The sequence below is a fragment of the Pseudonaja textilis genome, chromosome 2, assembly GCF_049901715.1.
Source record: "Pseudonaja textilis isolate UNSWEBS1 chromosome 2, rPseTex1.2, whole genome shotgun sequence".
Taxonomy (NCBI): Eukaryota; Metazoa; Chordata; class Lepidosauria; order Squamata; family Elapidae; genus Pseudonaja; species Pseudonaja textilis.
In genome coordinates, this window is record NC_141991.1 from 256,564,159 (window position 1) to 256,582,803 (window position 18,645).

Genomic DNA, 18,645 nt, shown 5'->3' on the forward strand with positions numbered 1-18,645 from the left:
TGTTATTGAATTATCGTGGTGCAGCGGTCAGAATGCAGGATTGCAGGCCGACTCTGCCCACTGTCCGCAGTTTGGCCCTGACCAGCTCAAGGTTAACTCGGCCTTCCATCCTTCCAAGGTGGGTCAAATGAGGAACCAGATTGTTTGGGGAGGGGGCAAGAGGCTGACGCTGTAAACCGCTTAGAGAGGGCTGTGACGCATGGTGAAGTGGTATAGGTCTAAGCGCTATTGCAACATTTTCCTTCTTTCCTTCCGTCCTTTTTCTCTCTCTTTTCCTTCTTTCCTTTCCTCTCTTTTCCCTTCCTCTGAGCCTTGCGGGCACAGTGGTTAGAATGCAGCGTTTCAGGCTAACTCTGCATTCCCACAGCCAGGAGTTCAATTCTCATCGGTTCAAGGTTGACTCAGCCTTCCCAGGTGGGTCAAACGAGGACCCAGATTGTTGGGGGCAAAGAGGCTGACTCTCTAAACCGCTTAGAGAGGGCTGGAAAAGCACCGTGAAGCGGGATACAAGTCTAAGGGCTCTGGCTATTGCTGCCCCCTGTTTAGGGGGGGGAGGGGGGCTGAGCAAGGGGAGAGTGTGGAGATTCTCAGGTATTTTAGGGGTCCCCGAGGCCCACAGCATGAGGAGCGGTTGGGAGAAGCTTGGAAACTCAGCGGGGGTGGATGGAAAAGAGGATTCTTCCCCCTTTGAGAGGACATCCGTGGCAACTTCCAGGGACAAAGAAGTGGAGGGGAGATGCAAAGGGGGGAGGGGAGGAGACCCCTCCCAAGGTAAAATGCCAAACACCTGGAGAGGCCATCAAGAGGCGAAACGCAACACGCACGGCCACCTCAGCCTCGTTTCAAAGCCCACGTTAAAAAGTTTAATGGTTATTTTTTTAAAAATGACACAAACTATTTACACACCCACAACTCCCCCAAAGGAAAGCTATCCTGGCTTCTCGTCCTGGCTCTCCGGGGAGCTCCAGAGCTCCTTCCGCCTCGACCGGATCCTGTCTTTCAGGTTGCGGAACTGCTCCCTTGGGGGAAGGGGCTGCGCTGGCCTGGCTGGGGGGCCTATGGCCCCAGAAACCCCACAGCCTCCTGGTGGGCCCTCAAGGGGAGCCCCCTCCCTGCCTGCAATCTGACCTCCTCGGGGGCTCAGCCTTGAAAGGCCCCTTTCTGGGGAGCCCTCCCTGCTTTGGGGGGACCTCCAAGGGGTGGGCTGCCCAGCCCCCTTGTCCTGCTCTGCTTGAGGAAGGGGCTGGTGGGTGGTCCTCTCCAAGACAGGGGGCTCCTCCCTTCTCCTGCATACTCCCCCCTCTCCCGTTTGGGCTGGCCCTTGAGCCGGAGCGGCCAGCTGCCCTCCCCGGCCGCTGATGGGCCCCTCTTCCCCGCTGCTGCTGGAGGAGCCCTCCCCACGGCCACTGGTGTCCCTCTTGCCAAGCCTCCTTTTTCTTCTGCTGGGTCCCCACGTCCTGCCGCCGCCCCCCCACTCAGCTGCTCCTTCTAGGCCTTGGATCTTGGGAGTCCGCCTCTTTCTGGCCGTGGAGGTCGAGGTCTTGAGCCCAATCCTGTCCCAGGCCAAAGCTCCTTCCGGACCCCAGATCTTCTCCTGGGTGTGGCCTCTGAGGAGGACTCGCTCGCTTGACAACGCGTGGAGAAGGAGCCTGCGGAAGAGTCGCCTCGGCGGTGGGAGCCCGGTCGCCCAGCTAGGAATCTCTGTCTTTGGGGAACCTGAGTCCCACCCACCCTGGAAGAGTCTATTTTTCTACTCTGAAGGGCAGGGCAGAGGTCCCTCCCCCTCTCTGCAGCATCTCCTTCTAGAACGTGCTCAGGCTCTCCAGAGAAACCAGCTCTTCCTTCAGCCGCCTGTTCTTCCCTGGGGACTCCGTGTCTCTTCTCCTCTGTCCAGGCGGTCAGCCGGCAGCCCCGGCTGTGCAGCCAACACTCCATCCCCTCTTTCAGGGAGAGCTTCCTCTCCAGAATCGAGCCGATGATAGAGAGACCTTTGCTCTTGGCCTTCCTGGAGCTGGATGAAGCACTCTTACTCTGTGGTCTTGAGCTGGCTTCAGCCTTCAGTGAAGACCCTTCGGAGGGCCTCCCCTCCATGGGCAGGTGGCTGTTCTCCTCCTCCTCCTCCTCCTCCTCCTCCTCCTCCTCCTCCTCCTCCTCCTCCTCCTCCTCCTCCATGGTGAGGCTTTCACTCTCCATGTCTTCAGTAGCCCAGTCCCCCACTCTGTCCCACTCACTTTCTGTGCTGAACTGGGACTGGTCCTCTAAAGAGGTCGGGGTTTGTTGCATTGACTGCTGGTGGGGTGTCTGAGGGACATTTCGGAGGACCAGACTACTGCCACCCTCGCCCCCGCTCTCTGCTCCTGTTTCTGACCGGAGCCAGTCAGATGGGGGAGCTGGCAATTCACTACCTGCATCCAGAGAAGATACAGCTGAGAGCTTCTTGCTTGACAGCTGGGAGAGTCCAGAACCCTCACTTGAAGTCTCGCCCGTTCTCTGAGAACCTTCATGGTCCTGCTGGTCCAGGCTGGTTGTACTCAGGTTAGGTGAGGGAGGAGGTGCAGGTAGCTGCCGCAAGTTCCTGTAAGCGCAATCCTTAAGCTCTCCAGTGTGTGGAGCTGCAGACCTGGGTGGTCTCCCACCTCCAACACCATGTCCTCGCTCTGGTGGGGACTCGCTCTCTTTCTCAAGAACCGCCTTTTCCTCAGGTCTTTGGCCACTCAACCGCTGCCGGTGCTTTCGGCCTGCCTGCCGGATGAGTCGAACCTCCACGTCCTCACAGGTGGCATAGGAGGAGATGACACAGGCAGGAAGTAGGAAGGAGCCCAAGGCTCTCTGGATGACGTGGGACCTGAGCAGAGAGGTGGTTGCCACTTCAGAAGGTCTGAGAAGCGTCTCCTGCTCGGGGAGATGACCCCGTACAACGCTTCCGGCACGATGGGTCTTTTTCTGGATCTCGTTGTCTTCCAGAGATGCCGCGGACCCGGTTCCTGCATCTCTGGCCATGGGGGAAGCCCCCTCTTGCTGCTCCCACTTCTGATCTCCCTCTCTTTCACACACTGTGGTGCCACACTCACAGGGAGAGCAGGTCACCAGCTGCATTGCTGGTGGTCTCACTCCCAATGGAGATGCGCTGCGTCTTGCCATTCTTTGCATGCTGCGTTCCAGCTGCCGTGAGAAGCTCTCTTTATCCCAGATCAACTGCTCAATGGAACTGCCCGGCACGGATTCCGCATCGCCCTCCCAAGAGATGAACTCTGAGGTGTCAGAAGCTTGGTTGTCTCTAGAGCTGGCATCAAACCGGTCAGGGCTGGACTGAGGAGGAAGCGGTGACGGGCTTCCATAATCTTCTGGCTCGGAAAAAGTGAGCCAGTCTTGCCTTGGGATTCCCTCCTGCAGGAGGACGTGTGGAACCGTCATCTCTGGTTCATCACATGATGAAGATCTTCCTTTGGGGCGGGAGAGTCCGGCTTGGCCTTCTTCAAGTTGTATCTCCTGGCTGCTTCCTCCCTCCGATGCCTCCATGACAGGAAGAGGATTTGAAGAGGAGCGAGAGGCCTCCTCGGTAGACACCCAGGAGCCAATTCTTCCTCCAGGCGCCAATTGGAGCCGCACTTCAGACCGGTAGGTTGGTGAGCTCTTCTCTGGGCGTGAGTGAGAATCCGGTTCTGCCGCCGTCAGGAAATGCACTCTGGTTGATTTGTGGTGGCTATGAAATCTGGACTGGGGCAGGAAGTCCCTGAAGGACTCTTGGGTGTGTTCAGGCGCTTCTCCTCCAAAGGGGGTTGCAGTGTGACCCGTTGTGTCCTGTGCCCAGGTCCTGCCATCCCCCCTCGTTCTGTCTGCAGCTGGGGGTCTCTCGGCCATGGGGCTCAGTCTACCTGTGACTGGGCAGCTCACACTTCCGTCTTGTGTTCCCCCTTCTCCTGGAGGTCTCTCTGCAGCCGTGACCCCCTCTTCTTCTGCTAAGAGGGGTCCCTTCTCTGTCTTTCCTTCCTCTTTGCCTGATGGACCGTCTGAAGTGATGGCTTCTTTGGATGCAGCCTCTGAACTTTCCCTTGAAAGATTTCTTTCCTCCTCCTCCTCCTCCTCCTCTGGACTTTGTCCACGGGAGCTTTCCCCAAGACTGATGCTCTTTTCTTCTCTAGCATGTAGACTTTGCCCCTTCAGGTTCAGGTCTGGAGATCCGTCTGGAGGTGGGCCTGGTGAGTCTCCAACCACTATGTTTTCTTCATCTTGGAACCAAGCAGCTTCATCGGGGGTGTTTGCTTCCTCCATAGCTTCTGGAGCTAGCGATCCAGAGGAGGTCCCCTCCAGTGGAACGCGTGGGCTCCCGCCTCCCTCCGTGGTTGGAAGTGTCTGATCTGGGACATTTGCCTCCACGTTGAGAGCCACGATGTTCTCAGTAGTTGATGGCCTCCTGCCGTCAGCAAGGCTCATATCCTTGATGGATTGGGACTTCTCCCCATGTTGCCCCTCGGGGAAGTCACTCTCTTCGGCGGCGGCTGGGACCGCAACATCCTTTGCCTTCCCACCCTCCGTGCTCTGTGCCCTGGCTCTCTCTCCTTCTGCAGGCAGTGAAATCTCAGAGACAGAACTCCATGTGGTCTCTGCTTTAGGAGGCGTCACGTTCTCATCTTCTTCTTCAACTTGTGGGAGTTTGCTGGCTCCGGCCATTTCTCCTGCGGCCTGTGGCATCTCAACAACAACTTCTGCGCTCTGTAACTCAACCACATCTTCCGTAGCTTGGGAACCTTTGCTGGTAATGGATGTTTCTTCAGCCGTCTGTGGACTATTGATGCATAATTCCTCAGTGGATTCTTTGGTGGCATAGAGGCTGTCCGAAGCAACGTCTTCTGATCCAACTTGTCGACCATGGACAGTGGAGCCTTCCTCTTCTGCAGCCCCATGGATCCCTTCCATCTGTAGAGAACCAGTACCTGGGGAGTATCTTCCATTCTCTGCTGCAGTTTCTCCCCCCAGTGTGGTCTCCACTACCCCTCTTTCTTCCGTAGCCTGTGGGGTCTCAAAGGCCACACTTCCATTCCCTGGGCCTGATGGGCCTTTGGCCTCTGCAGACCATGGAGCCTCAGTAGCCACTGAATCATCAAACTGCCATCCAGCCACCTTTGCTCCTTCTGCAGCTTGCAGATTTTGACTCGACACAGTCGTTCCTTTAGATGTCTCTGGCCTCTCGCTTGTGGCGTTGGCTTCTTCTGAGGCTCGCGGACTCTGTGGACTAGTAATGGTCGTTGTTATGGATGGAGGACTTCCAACATCAGGGCTGGTTTTGGTGAGGTGCTGTGGAGTCTTGGGAGTAAACCTGTTTTCTTTTTCTGCGCCCTGCAAGGGTCTGTCGCTTTCTTCTTTGTTCTCCTGCGATTCCCCACTAGTGGAGATGATTTCTTCTGAAGACTCTGGCATTCCACCATCAAGGGTCAGTTTTTCTCTTTCTGTGGCCTTGGTGCTGTCTCTTTTGGAGTCTTGGGGAGTCTCACTCACCTCTTCCTTTGTCGCCTGTTGGCTTTCATCTTCTTGGAGGATGCTCTCCTCAGTGGTGGCACTATCTTCCTTCATGGTCTCCAGATGCTCCCCAGCTGACCCCTGGTCAGCTCGTGGCTTATGAAGAGGTGGGCAGAAAGCCGAGAGAGATTTCTGCACAATGCGTGGCAAGCCCCACTCGTGACAAATCTTCTTGTGTAGGATGTGGCATTCCAGAAGGTCTTTGGCCTCGGCTTGAGAAGTTTTCTGGTTCGGTCCCTTGCCATTTATGGCTGAGGTTGACCCTGGTGGCTGAGTGGTCCTTGTGGGGCCCCTTTCACTGTAAAGAGACTCAGGAAGCAAAATGTCAGGGACCGTCCTGGACTGGAACCTAATTTCTGCTGACTTTTTCCTGAGGTGTGTTTTGAGGTGGTCTTTCTTGGCCTTTTTCTGATCAGCCCCTGGCCTTCTGACTGGGGAGAACGCCCGTAGAGAGTGATGGACTTTCTTTGGAAGTCTCCATTGCTGACGGGTGATCATCCGCTTCAGGCTACCCTCCAAATTCTCCCGGGAATGCCGAGGGAGGAAAAGTGGCCCCTGAACCTGGACTTTCGTGTCTTGACCTGCCTTCTTTGGAGGGAGGGCTGGTCCAAGGGGAGAAGGTGCAAAAGCTTGCAGAGATCTCCGGATGACAACAGGCAGCCCCCACTGGTGCTCCAGTCTCTTCTTCTTGATATGATGCTCCAGGACCTCCTTTTCCTGGTCTGGTAGGTGCGGCGTCTCCACCACCTGGAAACAGAAGGTCTGCTGCTTGGTTGGCCTTGAAGAGGGGGCTGAGGAGGCCCCCTTTGGAAGCGATTCTGGTGGCAGCTGCTTCCCCTTCTGATTCTTTGGTCCCTCCAAAGGTTCCTTGGGATCCTCAATCGGGGCTCTTGGGAGGAAGATCTTGAAAGACTTCCGGATCTTTTTTGGCAGCCCCCACTTCTGTGCCAGTTTCCGCCTCTGGATGTGGTGCTCCAAGTGGGTTTGGGTCTTGGGGGGTAGAAAGTGCACCTCATGTAGCAAAATACGGGTGTTGGGCTCTAACTTATGGGTGCTGAGGCCCAAAGGAGCGCTCAACATGAAGAGCTCCATGGACCTTTGGACAAGAACTGGGCAGCTCCACATGTGCTGTATCCTCTTCTTCTTAATGTGGTCTTCCAGGACTTCTCTGTCCTCCGTCTGGAGGAAGAATACCTGTGTCTCGGAGAAATCCGTCTGTGCCAGCCTGTGCCTGGGGGATGGAGAGGCAAATTTGGGCATCATTCCAGCAAGGGCCCCCCTGTATCTCAGGCCTATCCCCCACAAGAAAGCAAAATGGTTTCTCTGGACCACCCACTCCAAGTGATCCTTGTCTTCTGGAGACACAGTAAGGGGGGAGAGGTTGCGAGGCTGTAGCAGCCCCTGGCCGGAAAGGATCGACTTAGGAAGGGGCTGCTTTGAATAGACATCTGCAAGCTGCAGGGAGGCTTTGGCAATGGGTGGAAGAGTCCCATGGTGGATCTCCAAATGTTTCTTAGCCAGGTGAAGCTGTAGCCTCCTCAGGTTTGGAGGGTCCAAATTACCTAAAACACCCCTCCTGAGGTCCCGTTCTCTGCTCCGTGCTCCTCCAGGCCAACCTACTGAAGCGGCCTCCAAGCTAGGACCTCTGGGGACATTCCTCCAGGTTTGATCAAGATGAGACGTTGGTGGCCTCGGCAGCTCTGGATCTTCACCTATTGGGCAGAGCATCCAGAGGGATTTTAATGCCCTCCTGGGTAGCCCCCATTTCCGCTGGAAGTTCATCTTCTGAACATGGAACTCCAGGCACCTGGAGACAACTTGGGGAAGGAAAGATGGCGCCCGGTGAACAACATGGACCGCAATTAGGTTCACTCGCGGGGTGAGTGGCATGGGAAGTTCTTGCATGAAGGCCTTCGCCGATTTTTGGACAAGAACCGGGAAGCCCCAAGTGTGGTGGATCTTCTTCTTCACGATGTGATTTTCTAGACTTTGCCTTTCCTGCTCCGGGAGGAATAACGTTTGGACCTCCGAGAATTCAAGGCTGGTCCTTCTCAGTCTGAAAGGCTTGGAGAACGGCGTGAACGGCAAAGCACTCAGAACATCCACGTAGCTCATTCCCAAGCTCCACAAGGATGCGAGATGGTTGCAGCGAATGGCCATTTCGATCCGCTCCATCTCCCCTGCACGGAAGAAGGACAGGGAGGAGGATCGGGGCTGCCTTATTCCAAGGCCGGGAGGGATCTGCTTGGGGAGGCGTTGGCTTGAAGAGCTCTGGGTCCAGGCAAGGTCAGCAATATTTGGGGTTGCTTCCAACTGGACCTCCACGTTCTTCTTACCCAAGTAGATTTGAAGTTGATTCACATCTTTGGGGTCTATTTTAGACAGAACCTCAGCCTGCTGTGGGGTGCCCTCCACTGAGCCGGCAGTTTCCATCTCCCTTCCTGGTTGGAAATATCCAAGATCCAGAGCGGGGTGCTCAGAAACCACCCCCCAGCCACAACAGTAGGGGAAAATATCTCCATTCTCACTGCTCCTCAAGTCAGGTGGGCTTAACTCAGGACGAGGATGCAGCAGCTTAAGGGACTCCAGAGCTTTTGCTGGCAAATGCCACTGTCGCTGCAGATACCTGCGCTGGAGGTGGGATTCCAGGTGGGTGCAGGTGCTTGGAGGAAGGAAGGCCGGGACCTGGCATCGGATGTGGGCGTAGCTGTCCATCTTCTGGAGGCTGAGTTGGGCCGGAGCTCTTTCCATGAAGCCCTGCAGGGATTTCTGAATGACTCTGGGGAAGCCCCATTCATGCTCCAGCCTCTTCTTCCTGACGTGCAGTTCTAGGGCCTCTCGGGCCTCCACTTGGAAAGAGGGGGCCGGCTCCTCGGAGAGTTCTTCTCCCCTGGGTCTTCTGGGGCTGGAGGGCAGTTTGGGCTGCAGGGCAGCTAGGCCTCCCGCGTAGACCCTTCCCAGGCCCCAAAGGGAGCTCAAGCGGTGGCGCAAAATGGCCAGCTCCAACCGGCCAGCGTCCGCGGCCGGCACAAAGGGCAGGAACGTTCTGCGTGGCTGTGGGGTCCAGGCGCTCGGGGAAACTGGCTTGGGGAGGGGGGCTCTGGAAGGAGGGAGACACTGCCAGGACTGCGTGGCCACCCCTGGGAAGACCCCCGTGTGCACTTCCACACACTTTTTAAGGAAGAGCATCTGGATCTTTCTCTCCACTTCACCCCCAAAGAACAGAGCCTGGGGTGGGGACACCTCCCCTGGAGATGGGGGCCGGGGTGTCTTCCCCAAGCCCAGCTGACTCTGATCCGCCTCTTGCATTTCCTGGGGCTGAGGACCAATGATGGACTCGGCCCCCAGCCCCTTCATCGCTTCCAGCACCCTCCTGGGCAAACCCCACTGGTGCTGATACTTCCTTCTATGGATGTGGAGCTCCAGGGATCGGCGGGAACCTCGAGGGAGGAACGTCAAGTCCTTGTGCAGAACCTGCACTTCAGTCCCTCTTTGCTGGGCGCCTGGGGAGGGAGCTCCTTCCACGAAGCCCCGGAGAGACCTCTGGATCACGCCTGGCAGCCCCCACTCGTGCTGCAGCCACTTCCTACGGACGTGTCCTTCCAAGGCTGCTCTGACCTCCTCCTGGAGGAAGGGGGCCTTCGCCTCCGAGAACACCAAGCGGTCGGCCAGCCTGGGTGGGAGAGGCTGCCCGGGTGGCTTTGGCATCATTCCTGCAAGGGCTTCGAGGTATCGGGTGCTCAGTCCCCAGAGGAACATCAACCGTTTGTGCTTCAGGGTCTGCTCAACCTGGATCACGTCTTCTGGGTGTTCAAAGGGCAAGAAAGAGCACCTGGGCTGGAGGAAGCTACGGCCAGGAGGGATCAGCTTGGGCAGGGGCTGCCTGGGTGTGAGGGTTGCCTGCTGCCAAGAGAATCTGGCCACGGTGGGCATCGCCCCCAGCATTATCTCTATGTGCTTCTTCTCCAAGCAGATCTTCACCGCCTTCAGGGCCTTCCCCTGCGGCGGCAGGTGGAAGGTCTCAGGCTGGTGTGGGGAAGGAACGGTCGTCCTCGGCTTCTTCATCTCTTGACTTGGGCCCGTTGCCCTCTCTGAGCCAAGCACCTTCACCGGCTCCCGGAGCCTCCTGGGCAGGTGCCATCTCTGCAGCACGATTCTTTTCAGCACGTTCCTCTCCAGCTCATGTATGTTGGCACCTCCGAGGAAAGTGATCTCGGCTGGGAGGGTCCTTACCTGGGTGTGCCCTGCAATGTGCCAGTGGGGGGCAGCTGGCACAAATAACTGCAGGGATTTCCTGACGAGACTTGCCAGCCCCCAGGTGTGCTGCATTTTCTTCCTTCTCACATGCCACTCAAGGTCTCCCTGGGTCCCTCGGCTGATGAAGACTGTGTCTGAGGAGCTGATGTCCAACCCAAGGGCCCTTCTGGGTGAGGGAGGAGGCGGGACCTGAAATTCAACACCTGTGAACAGGTGAGAGAGGGACTTTTGGTACAGAGTGACCAGCCCCCACTTGTGAGCCAAGTCTTTGTGCCTGATGCTGAGTTCAACGTGCTCTAGGGCCACCACCTCCACGAAGGGGAGCTCCTTGGGCCGCAGCTGCAAAGCCCTTGACCCAGGGGAGATAACTCTGGGAAGGGCGCCTCCTCTGTCTTGTAGAGAAGCGGTCTGAAGCAGCGTGGAGAATGGGCCAGCCCCTCCCAGGTGTATCTCAAGAGCTTTTTGGGCCACGTGTATTTGAAGGACATGGGGGAGCTTGCAGAGACCTGGATCCTTCCCAGAAGGTGACCTCTTTTCAACCTTCTCCTTCTCGCTCCCTCTGGCCACCTTCGCCCCACTGGGGGCCACCGGCATGAACATCTGGAGAGACTTCATCACCCTTTGGGGACCACCCCACTGCCTCTCGATGATCTTCCTCTTGATGTGCTCCTCCAGCTGCCTGTTGGCTTCCGAGGGGACAAAAGGCAACGTGCTTCTTGGGGCCACTTTCACGTCCACTCGGGGACCCTTTGGGGTGGCAGGGCTGACGGGGGCCGCTGGCGGTGCAGCTGAGAGGAAGAGCCCGATGGATTGTTGCAGAAGCTTGGGCTGCCCCCACTGGTGCTGGACCTTCTTCAGGAGCACATGGGAGTCCAGGAGCTGCCGCTGAGAGCTGGGCAGAAAAGGGGTCTGGGTGTGGCCAAACTCAGAAGGGCGAAACCCCTGAGGTGGAGTCACTGGCAGATTGAAAGGCGCCATCTTGGACGTGGACTGGGAGTAGAAAGTAGGCAGCTGCCATAAGAGTTGGATGCACTTGCACTTAATGTTCATCTCCACGCTGTCCGCCTTCCTCCGAAGACCCAGGCTCGGCCCCGCACGGGCCTGGGGGCTCCTCTGGGATAATCCAATCAGCTTTGGAAGGGCGACTTTCTTCTCCTCTGAGGCGCTCATTTTCTGGGACTCCTGCACTCGTTTAGGAAAGGCCTCCTGGACAATTTGAAATAATTTCTTCCTGATGTGAACCCGGAATCTGGGTTTGGAACGGGGAAGATCGTCCAAGGTTGCGTCTCTAGTTGGGGATGAGGCTAAATGGGGACGTTTTGTTGAGCTTGGAGGCTTTTCTCCGCCGGACCCTCCCTCCCCAGGAACAGCGGGGTGGAAGTCAGTCTGCATGTGCCTGAGGGCCTCTTGGATCTTCCTGGGCAGCTGCCAGTGCTTGAGGTGAGCCCTCTTCCTCACATGCTCCTCCAGTCTCCTTCTGGTGGCCACACTCTTAAATGGGAGGACCTGAGGCCTGGTCACCACCACCACTTCTCTCTTCGGGGGCCACCGAGTAAGGGGACTGGGGGCAAATGGCAAAAAGGCCTTGAGGGACCTGAGGAGGATCACGGGCAGCCCCATCGCGCTCTGCGTCCTCTTCACCACCAAATGTCGTTCCAACTTCTCCAGAACTGCTTCAGGTACAAACGGAAGCTCGATAGCCACAAATACCATCTTCCTGGAGCTGCCGGATCCAGCGGAAGTCAGAGAGGCGGTCAGAAAATCCTCTTCCTCTTCAGAAAGGAGATGCAGCCTGTCCCTCTGGTCTTTTCCGCTGCTAGAAGAGACATCCTGCTCACTGGAGGACCCGTCATCTTCATGGCGGTGGAAGGTTTCCTGGTGTCCCCAAAGCGGATGGTCCTTCTGGCGGTAAACCCTGGAGACCCCAGAAAAGGGGCCGTATCCTGCCTTGCTGGGGTGAGGCGGTTCAGACCCGCTTGAAGAACTGCTGGACTCATCTTCCTCGACCTCCTGCTCATCAAGGGTGCGAAAATTATTCTTCCCTCGACTGGCCATCCGGAGGTGAGGACACCTGGGGTGATGTTTTGGGAAGGGGTCTGTACCTGGAGAGTGGGAAGGGAGAGGCCTCCTCTTCTGGGGTCCATCTCTGGGAAAGCGTTGCCTCCTCCTGAGTAACGGGGAGGCTGCTGGGCTGTATTTGAGGGGCCCCATCTCAGGGGGTTCATTCCTGCTCCGGGAGAAGATGTGGCTGCCCTGCAAACCAGAAACCGCGGGCAGGCTGGAGCGCTCCACATAAGAGGTGGTGGGGAGGGACGGTTTGCGCAGCACAAGGTTCTCAGGCTCCAGTCGTTGGATATGGACCACCTTCTCTGCCTCCCTGGCTGCATGTGCGCATAAGACACAGCTGGCATTGTCACACAGAAGTCTGCGGATGGTGGTGGCAGGGCAACCGCTCTCTTTCCAGGGCGACTGGCGGAGCTGTGGCTCTTCTTCCCGGCCAGTGGTACCTGCCCAAAGGGAAGAAGAGGATTAAGAGGTCCCTTAGGGAATTTGGTCAACAAGAAATGCTAGGGAGATACTGTAGCTCCTGCCTGATGTTGTATCACAACGGCTTGCAGTGTCACAAACTGTGCCCGCAGGCAAAGAAAATGCCGTTGGAGGAAGTCTTTGGTGCTCTCTGGGCTTAGTTGTTTTCTTGAAGACAATTCGTGACCCAAACTAGGTAAATACCACCCATGTTTGGCCTCTCCAGGAACATCACCTCCTGGGCTCAACCCTCCCCTCAGCTAAGAAACTCTTAGCTTCTCTGGAGAACCTCCAGGCCTGGTGCAGGAAGCGTGTTCTTTGGTCCAGCCGTGGGGGCGGTCTTAGCAGCCTCCATCAGCTCTAAGGCCCTGCAGAAGATGACATGTCTGGAGTCCGGGCAAGGCTGGTGGGCCTCGAATATAAACGCCGTAACAGAATGTCCCTTCCGCATGGGGCAATTCTGGCACTTTTAGGGTGCGCCGACTTGGGTTGGCTTGGCTTACCTTCCTCTTGGTGAATAACTGCCTCGTGGGGTGGACCTCTGCTTTCCAGATCACGATCCTACCAGGAAGACAGGAGAGAAGGCAGTTACTCCCTGGGAGGAGGCTGACCAAGATGTTCTCCTTTCCCTGGCTGGGTGTTTATGGAAAAAACCTTCTCCATCCTGGTCACTGGAATGATGATTGTGGTGATGATGATCCACTAAGTTGGGGTTGACTTTGGGTGACCACCTAGATAGATTTTCTCCAGGAACAGGAGGCGGTCTCCCTCCCTCACCCCTCCCTCCCCCCACTCCCACAATATCAAAAAAATGTTGAGACTGTGGAAAGAGTGCAGAGAAGAGCAACCAAAATGATTAAAGGGACTAAAAGATATGAGGAACAGATGCAGGAATTGGGTTTGCCTTGTTTAAGGAGAAGAAGAATGAGGGGCGACATGAAGGCGGTCTTCCAATATCTGAGGGGCTGCCCCAAAGAAGAGGGAGGGGTCAAGCTCTTCTCCAAAACATCGGGAGGCAGGACGAGAAGCAATGGATGGAAACTCATCAAGGGGGGAAGTCATCCGGAATTAAGGGGAACAATTAACCAGTGGAACAGCTGGACTCCAGAAGTGGTGGGGGCTCCATCACTAAAAGTTTTCAAAAAGGTTTTATTGTCTGAAATGGCATAGGGTCTCCTGCTTTAGCAGGGGGTTGGACTAGAAGACCTCCAAGGTCCCTTCCAACTCTGTTATTGTCATTGTCATTGTCATATTCTCCCTCCCTCCCTCCTTCTCTCTCTCTCTTTCTCTCTCCCTCCCTCCCACCCTCCTCCCCCTCTCTCTGAAGTGCTGGCTATTTTTCCGCAGTGTTAAACTGTAACATGTGGAAGGGGCTACTAAGCCCTCAATTCCAATTCCCCCGCTCTGAAGGCAAGCCAATACTCCATACCTGAAATTGGCTACTATCAGCCCTTACAAATAAAGTCAGCTGGCCGGGCCTTTCTCCCCGGGGGGGGGGGGTACCATTCCTTGACCTTGTTAAGGCCTCGTGCTGCAGCGTCTCCCCCACACAGCCAGGCCGATGCTGGAAGGCTCCCTCCCGGGGCCTGCTCAGTGGGGCAGCCCTTAAGGGGGCCGAGAGGCTCACCAGCCGTGTCCAGGAGGGGAGATCCCTGGTGGCTTCCACTTCCGTGGCCAAAGGCAAAATTCTTTTCCATGCCCGGAGAAGACCTTTGTCCCAGGCCAAGCGTCCTCCCGGGCTCCTCTTAGCGACGAAGAGAAGCAGAGCCAGCGTGATGGTGCTGCACACAGCGAAGCAGCCGTCCAGGGGGAGAAGGACGCAGCTGGGGGGAGGCGGAGCCATCTTTGCAACCCCGAACTGAGGACCCCTCGAGCCAGTGGTGGGATTCAGCCAGTTTGCACCGGTTGGAAAGAACCGGTTGTTAAGTTTCGGAGCAGTTGGGCGAACTGGTTGTTGGAAGAAATCCTCAGGGCAGAGAACCGGTTGTTAAATTATTGGGATCCCACCGCTGCCTCAAGGGTTGGGGGGCCTCCCTTCTCCACCATGCCTCTCCTCCTGCGTTGGCCACGAAGAGCATTCCACACTGCATCACAAAGGATTTGTTTTCCATTCGTTTCTAGAACCAACAATCCGAAGGAACCTTTGGAAGCAGCTGGGTTCTCTGGAGCAGAAGACATGGCTTGTGGAGGACACCACCCTGGGGGGAAGAGAAGGGGCTCCAGGCGTGTGCAGAGCCGATCCTTAAGCCAGCCATAATCAGCAGGTCCCTCCTGAAGAGCCAAGGTTGGCACAGCGTGCCCGCTAGGACTCAGAGCGTGGTGTAACCACTGGGTGGGTCTCGTCTCAGCTTCCTCACTTCTACCTCCATCTCAACTTCAGAGCAGGTTTGGAGCTGGAGAACTAGCTAAAGACAGGAAGAGAGGTGATGAGTGAAACACACCTGAGTCTCAGAATTAGGGGTGTCCAACCGTGGCAACTTTAAGACTTGTGGACTTCAATTCCCAGAATCCCCCAGCCCACCATAGCTTTAAGATTTGTGGATTACAATTCCCAGAATTGAAGCTGGGGGATTCCGGGAATTGAATTCCACGAGTCTTTTTTTAAAAAAAATAAACTTTATTAGTCTTTTATGTCTTTTAAAAACAAAAGGTAACCATTACATTAACAGTTCTGTGACAATGTGGGGGGGTGGGAGTGCTGCCAAAAAAAGAAGCCAGTCACATGGCCACACCACCTAGCCCCGGCATCGCCCCATCTAAATAAAGGAGAATATTTGTAGCTCAGGGTTGACATGAGGGGGTCCTGGGGGTCCTCTGAGCTTGGCGGTTTCCTTGCAGATGTTTCATGACCCATCTAGGTAACTTCATCAGGGATAGTATTAGCACTGATGATGTTACCTAGCTCAGAGAGCACCAAGGCCCCCTCATCCTTGCCATCTGATAGGCGCTGCCTTCCGCTGCCAGCAGCCCTTCCCCTTCTGCACGGGCAGCCTCTGCCTGGGCCAGGGGGATGCATGGGGGCATTTGTGCCAAAGACGGAGAGCACACCTGTCTTCTTCAGAGGAGGGGGCAGGTGGGTCCAAGGAAGGAAGAGCCACATTAAAAGCAAAAGGGGGGTGGATTCTGCTCGTGTGTGTTGACAAGCACAGCGGCAGTCTCTTGTCTCCGTGATTCTAAAATGATTGTGCTTTTCCTAAGGAATGTTAGTTTTTAAATGCTATAAGCTGAGTTACGACTCCCGGTGACTTCCACATATGTTTCTGAGCAACCATCTGGAAGTTGTTTGTCATTGTCTCCTTTGGGGACATTTTTCTGAGTTGCTATTGTGCAGATCTAAAAGGGATGCGGTGGCTCAGTGGCTAAGACGCTGAGCTGGTCGATCAAAAGAGTCGGTAGTTCTGCGGTGCGAATCCCTGGCGCCACGTAATGGAGTGAGCTCCCGTTACTTGTCGTTTACCGTTATTGTGCAGATCTAGGCTTTGAGAAGCAGTCTGGTGTAGCGGTGAAGGCACCAAGTTAGAAAAGGGAAGGCTGTGAGTTTGAATCCTGCCTTGGGCATGAAGTCAGCTATTGGATCTTGGGGGAAGGAGGAAGAGGAGAAAGAGGCCAGGATAAATTATTTTCCAAAATCTTGTCAAGAAAAATCCAGGGACTTGTCCATGGAGTAGCCAGGAGGAAAGATTGACTCAAATATACCCCAAAAGAAAAATTAATCTAGGCTTTCATTCAACCAACTTTAGGCCCCTTGCAATTGTTAATCCATTTTGCGAATTGATGGAAAGCCCTTTAATGGACTATGCGCACAAGGGATGAGCATTGCATGCTGATGTATACACAATGGGAGGGAACTGCCTCCTTCAAACTAGAATCACTGGAGGAAGAAATGGGTCTGCAGCAGGGACCTTCCGGGGGGTCCAGATTTCTCAGCTGGGGGTCTTCGGGGATTGCAAGTATTGGAAGGAGAATCTAGTCAGTTCCAAGCTGGGAAAAAAAGCACTGGAAATAAAATGGGGGCTGGAGGCTGATTGGAAAGAAAGGTCCCGCTTATTGATGAAGCAAAACCACCAACCACATGTGATTTTGGGACAGCTGACAAAATGGAGTTTGGGGCGGGGGATTATGCCTTCTTTGGGCTTTGCACTTGAGCTTCCTGTTCCTGTGCAAGAACATGTCCTTTAATATTCTATTGGCTGTTGTCAGATTCCTATGGGGTCATGTAGGGGTCATGGCTGGCTCCTCAGGCAAAGGGGAAAATGCAAATCCTGGGTGTTTGTCTGAGCTAATCTTGTCAACCTTTGGCTTGCTTAACTGTGTTGCTTATCTGGAGTTTCTGTCTGACCCAGCCTTTCAGGATGGATTACCCAATCGGCATTTCTAAAAAGCTGCCCTTCTCCGTTTCCGCTTGCGGGCAGGGAGACTGGGACTGGTTTCTGTCTCCTTTAAGATTATTTTTTCCCCATTTCTCCTTTAGGGGAAATATTCTATCCTGCCTTTTTTTTAATATCCCCCAAAATATTTCATTCTTCTAGACCGGGGGGGCGGGGGAGGCTTCCTACACAGGTTTGACTATTGGCTCTGCCTTGGGAAGCTGCCTCAAAATGAATTCCCCCTCCATCCACCTATTTTTTCCGCCCAGTTTCCTGTGTTCTTCCTCTTCTGTTTGAGGATACAAATGCACTCCTGGGTCTGCGGAAGACCTGAAACTCTTCTCTCACTTTAACGCACACTTTTCAAACAACGTGCTGATTTGGGGGTAGCAGGCACAGCAGCAAGAGCCCCCACCACCACAAGTGCATCCTATTGGAGTTGCCCCCTGCAGCCGCCACCACTGCCATGAGAGGGCAGAGAGAGACAGAGAGAGACAGAGAAACACAGAGAGAGAGAGAGAGAGAGAGAGAGAGAGAGAGAGATAATGAACCAATTATCACATTAAACAAGAGGAAAACCTTCTAAGCATCAATTCCACCCGTGTTTTTTACAATTTTGTAAACAACAAACTAAAAGACTCAAGGTCCATCCCACCCCTGAAAGGACCTAATGGTAAAGACTGCAATGATGACACCATTAAAGCCAACATCTTTAACACATTCTTCGGCTCAGTATTTGTAAACAGCAATGGATCATGCCCAGATTTCCTAGTCTAACCACAGACAACTACAATGATCTAATACATATCGATTTTACAGAAGACAAAGTTGAAAAAGCACTACGCAATCTAAAACCATCTTTATCTATTGGACCGAACGGAATATGTGCCTACTTCTTTAAAAAGCTATCCACTGCCATAGCCAAACCTCTAAGCATAATCTTTGAAAAATCTTTCAGGACCAGCTCCTTGCCAAAACTATGGTCACAAGCCACGGTCATCCCCATCTTCAAAAAGGGAGACCTCGGCCTAGTTGAAAATTACAGACCAATCTCCTTATGCTGCGTCACCTGTAAAGTCATGGAATCAATTATTAACCAATCCATTATCCTCCACTTAGAGACAAACAACCTACTCTCCAATAAACAACTTGGTTTCAGAAAAAAACTATCCTGTAATCTGCAACTCTTATACTGCAAAAAACATATGGACGACACAACTCGATCAGGGCAAAGCAATAGACACAATCTACATAGACTTCTGTAAAGCCTTTGATTCAGTGGTACACGACAAAGTACTCCTAAAAATAAAATCTTTCGGTATCTCTGGACAGCTGCATAACTGGATAGAAGCATTCCTGTCAAACAGACAACAAATGGTCAAAATTGGGAAGTGTCCTATCAAATTCTGTACCTGTCAGCAGTGGTGTCCCCCAAGGCAGTGTTCTAGGACCAACTCTCTTCATACTCTACATAAATGACCTCTGTGATCACATTAAGAGCAACTGCGTTCTTTTCGCTGATGATGTAAAGCTGTTCAATACCACAGTCAATGCTACTACCCTTCAAAAAGATCTTGACTATGTATCAGAATGGTCAAACAAATGGCAACTTCAAATCTCAACAAATAAATGCTCTATCTTACTTATTGGCAAAAAAAAATCAGAAAATAAAATACAAGCTGAATAGTCAAGACCTTGTTGATGATCCAAGCTCTGTAAAGGACCTTGGAATACTCATCTCTAATGATCTAAGTGCTAGAGCCCCCTGTAACTACATAGCCAAAAAGGCATTAAGAGTTGTTAACCTAATCCTACGTAGCTTTTTCTCTGGTAATATCACACTACTAACTAGAGCATTTGCTAGACCAATACTCGAAACATTTGCTAGACCAATACTCGAATACAGCTCATCAGTCTGGAACCCACATTACATATCTGATATTAACACAGTTGAGAAAGTCCAGAAATATTTCACGAG

The 18,645-nt window shown here is 54.1% G+C and overlaps 1 protein-coding gene across 1 annotated transcript; it reads right to left on the reverse strand.

Annotated features, from left to right (window-relative positions):
* Window positions 1–928: 928 nt before the first annotated feature.
* On the reverse strand, window positions 929–14,143 carry SPATA31F1 (SPATA31 subfamily F member 1). The gene is made up of 4 exons (XM_087928649.1): window positions 13,928–14,143; window positions 12,804–12,861; window positions 2,232–12,296; window positions 929–1,056 (listed from the first exon to the last, which is right to left on the reverse strand). The coding sequence occupies exons 1-4, from the start codon at window positions 14,141–14,143 to the stop codon at window positions 929–931; spliced, it is 10,467 nt and encodes a 3,488-aa protein (XP_087784775.1).
* Between the last annotated feature and the right edge of the window lie 4,502 nt (window positions 14,144–18,645).

Bases quoted from the DNA above. Each gene is read 5' to 3' on its own strand.
- SPATA31F1 (XM_087928649.1), bottom strand. From the start codon at position 14,143: ATGGCTCCGCCTCCCCCCAGCTGCGTCCTTCTCCCCCTGGACGGCTGC. The intron at 12,297-12,803 runs GTAAGCCAAGCC...CTTAATCCTCTT, and splicing joins AGTTATTCACCAAGAGGAAG to CTTCCCTTTGGGCAGGTACC. The intron at 1,057-2,231 runs GTGAGTGGGACA...CTGGGGCCATAG, and splicing joins GTCCCAGTTCAGCACAGAAA to GCCCCCCAGCCAGGCCAGCG.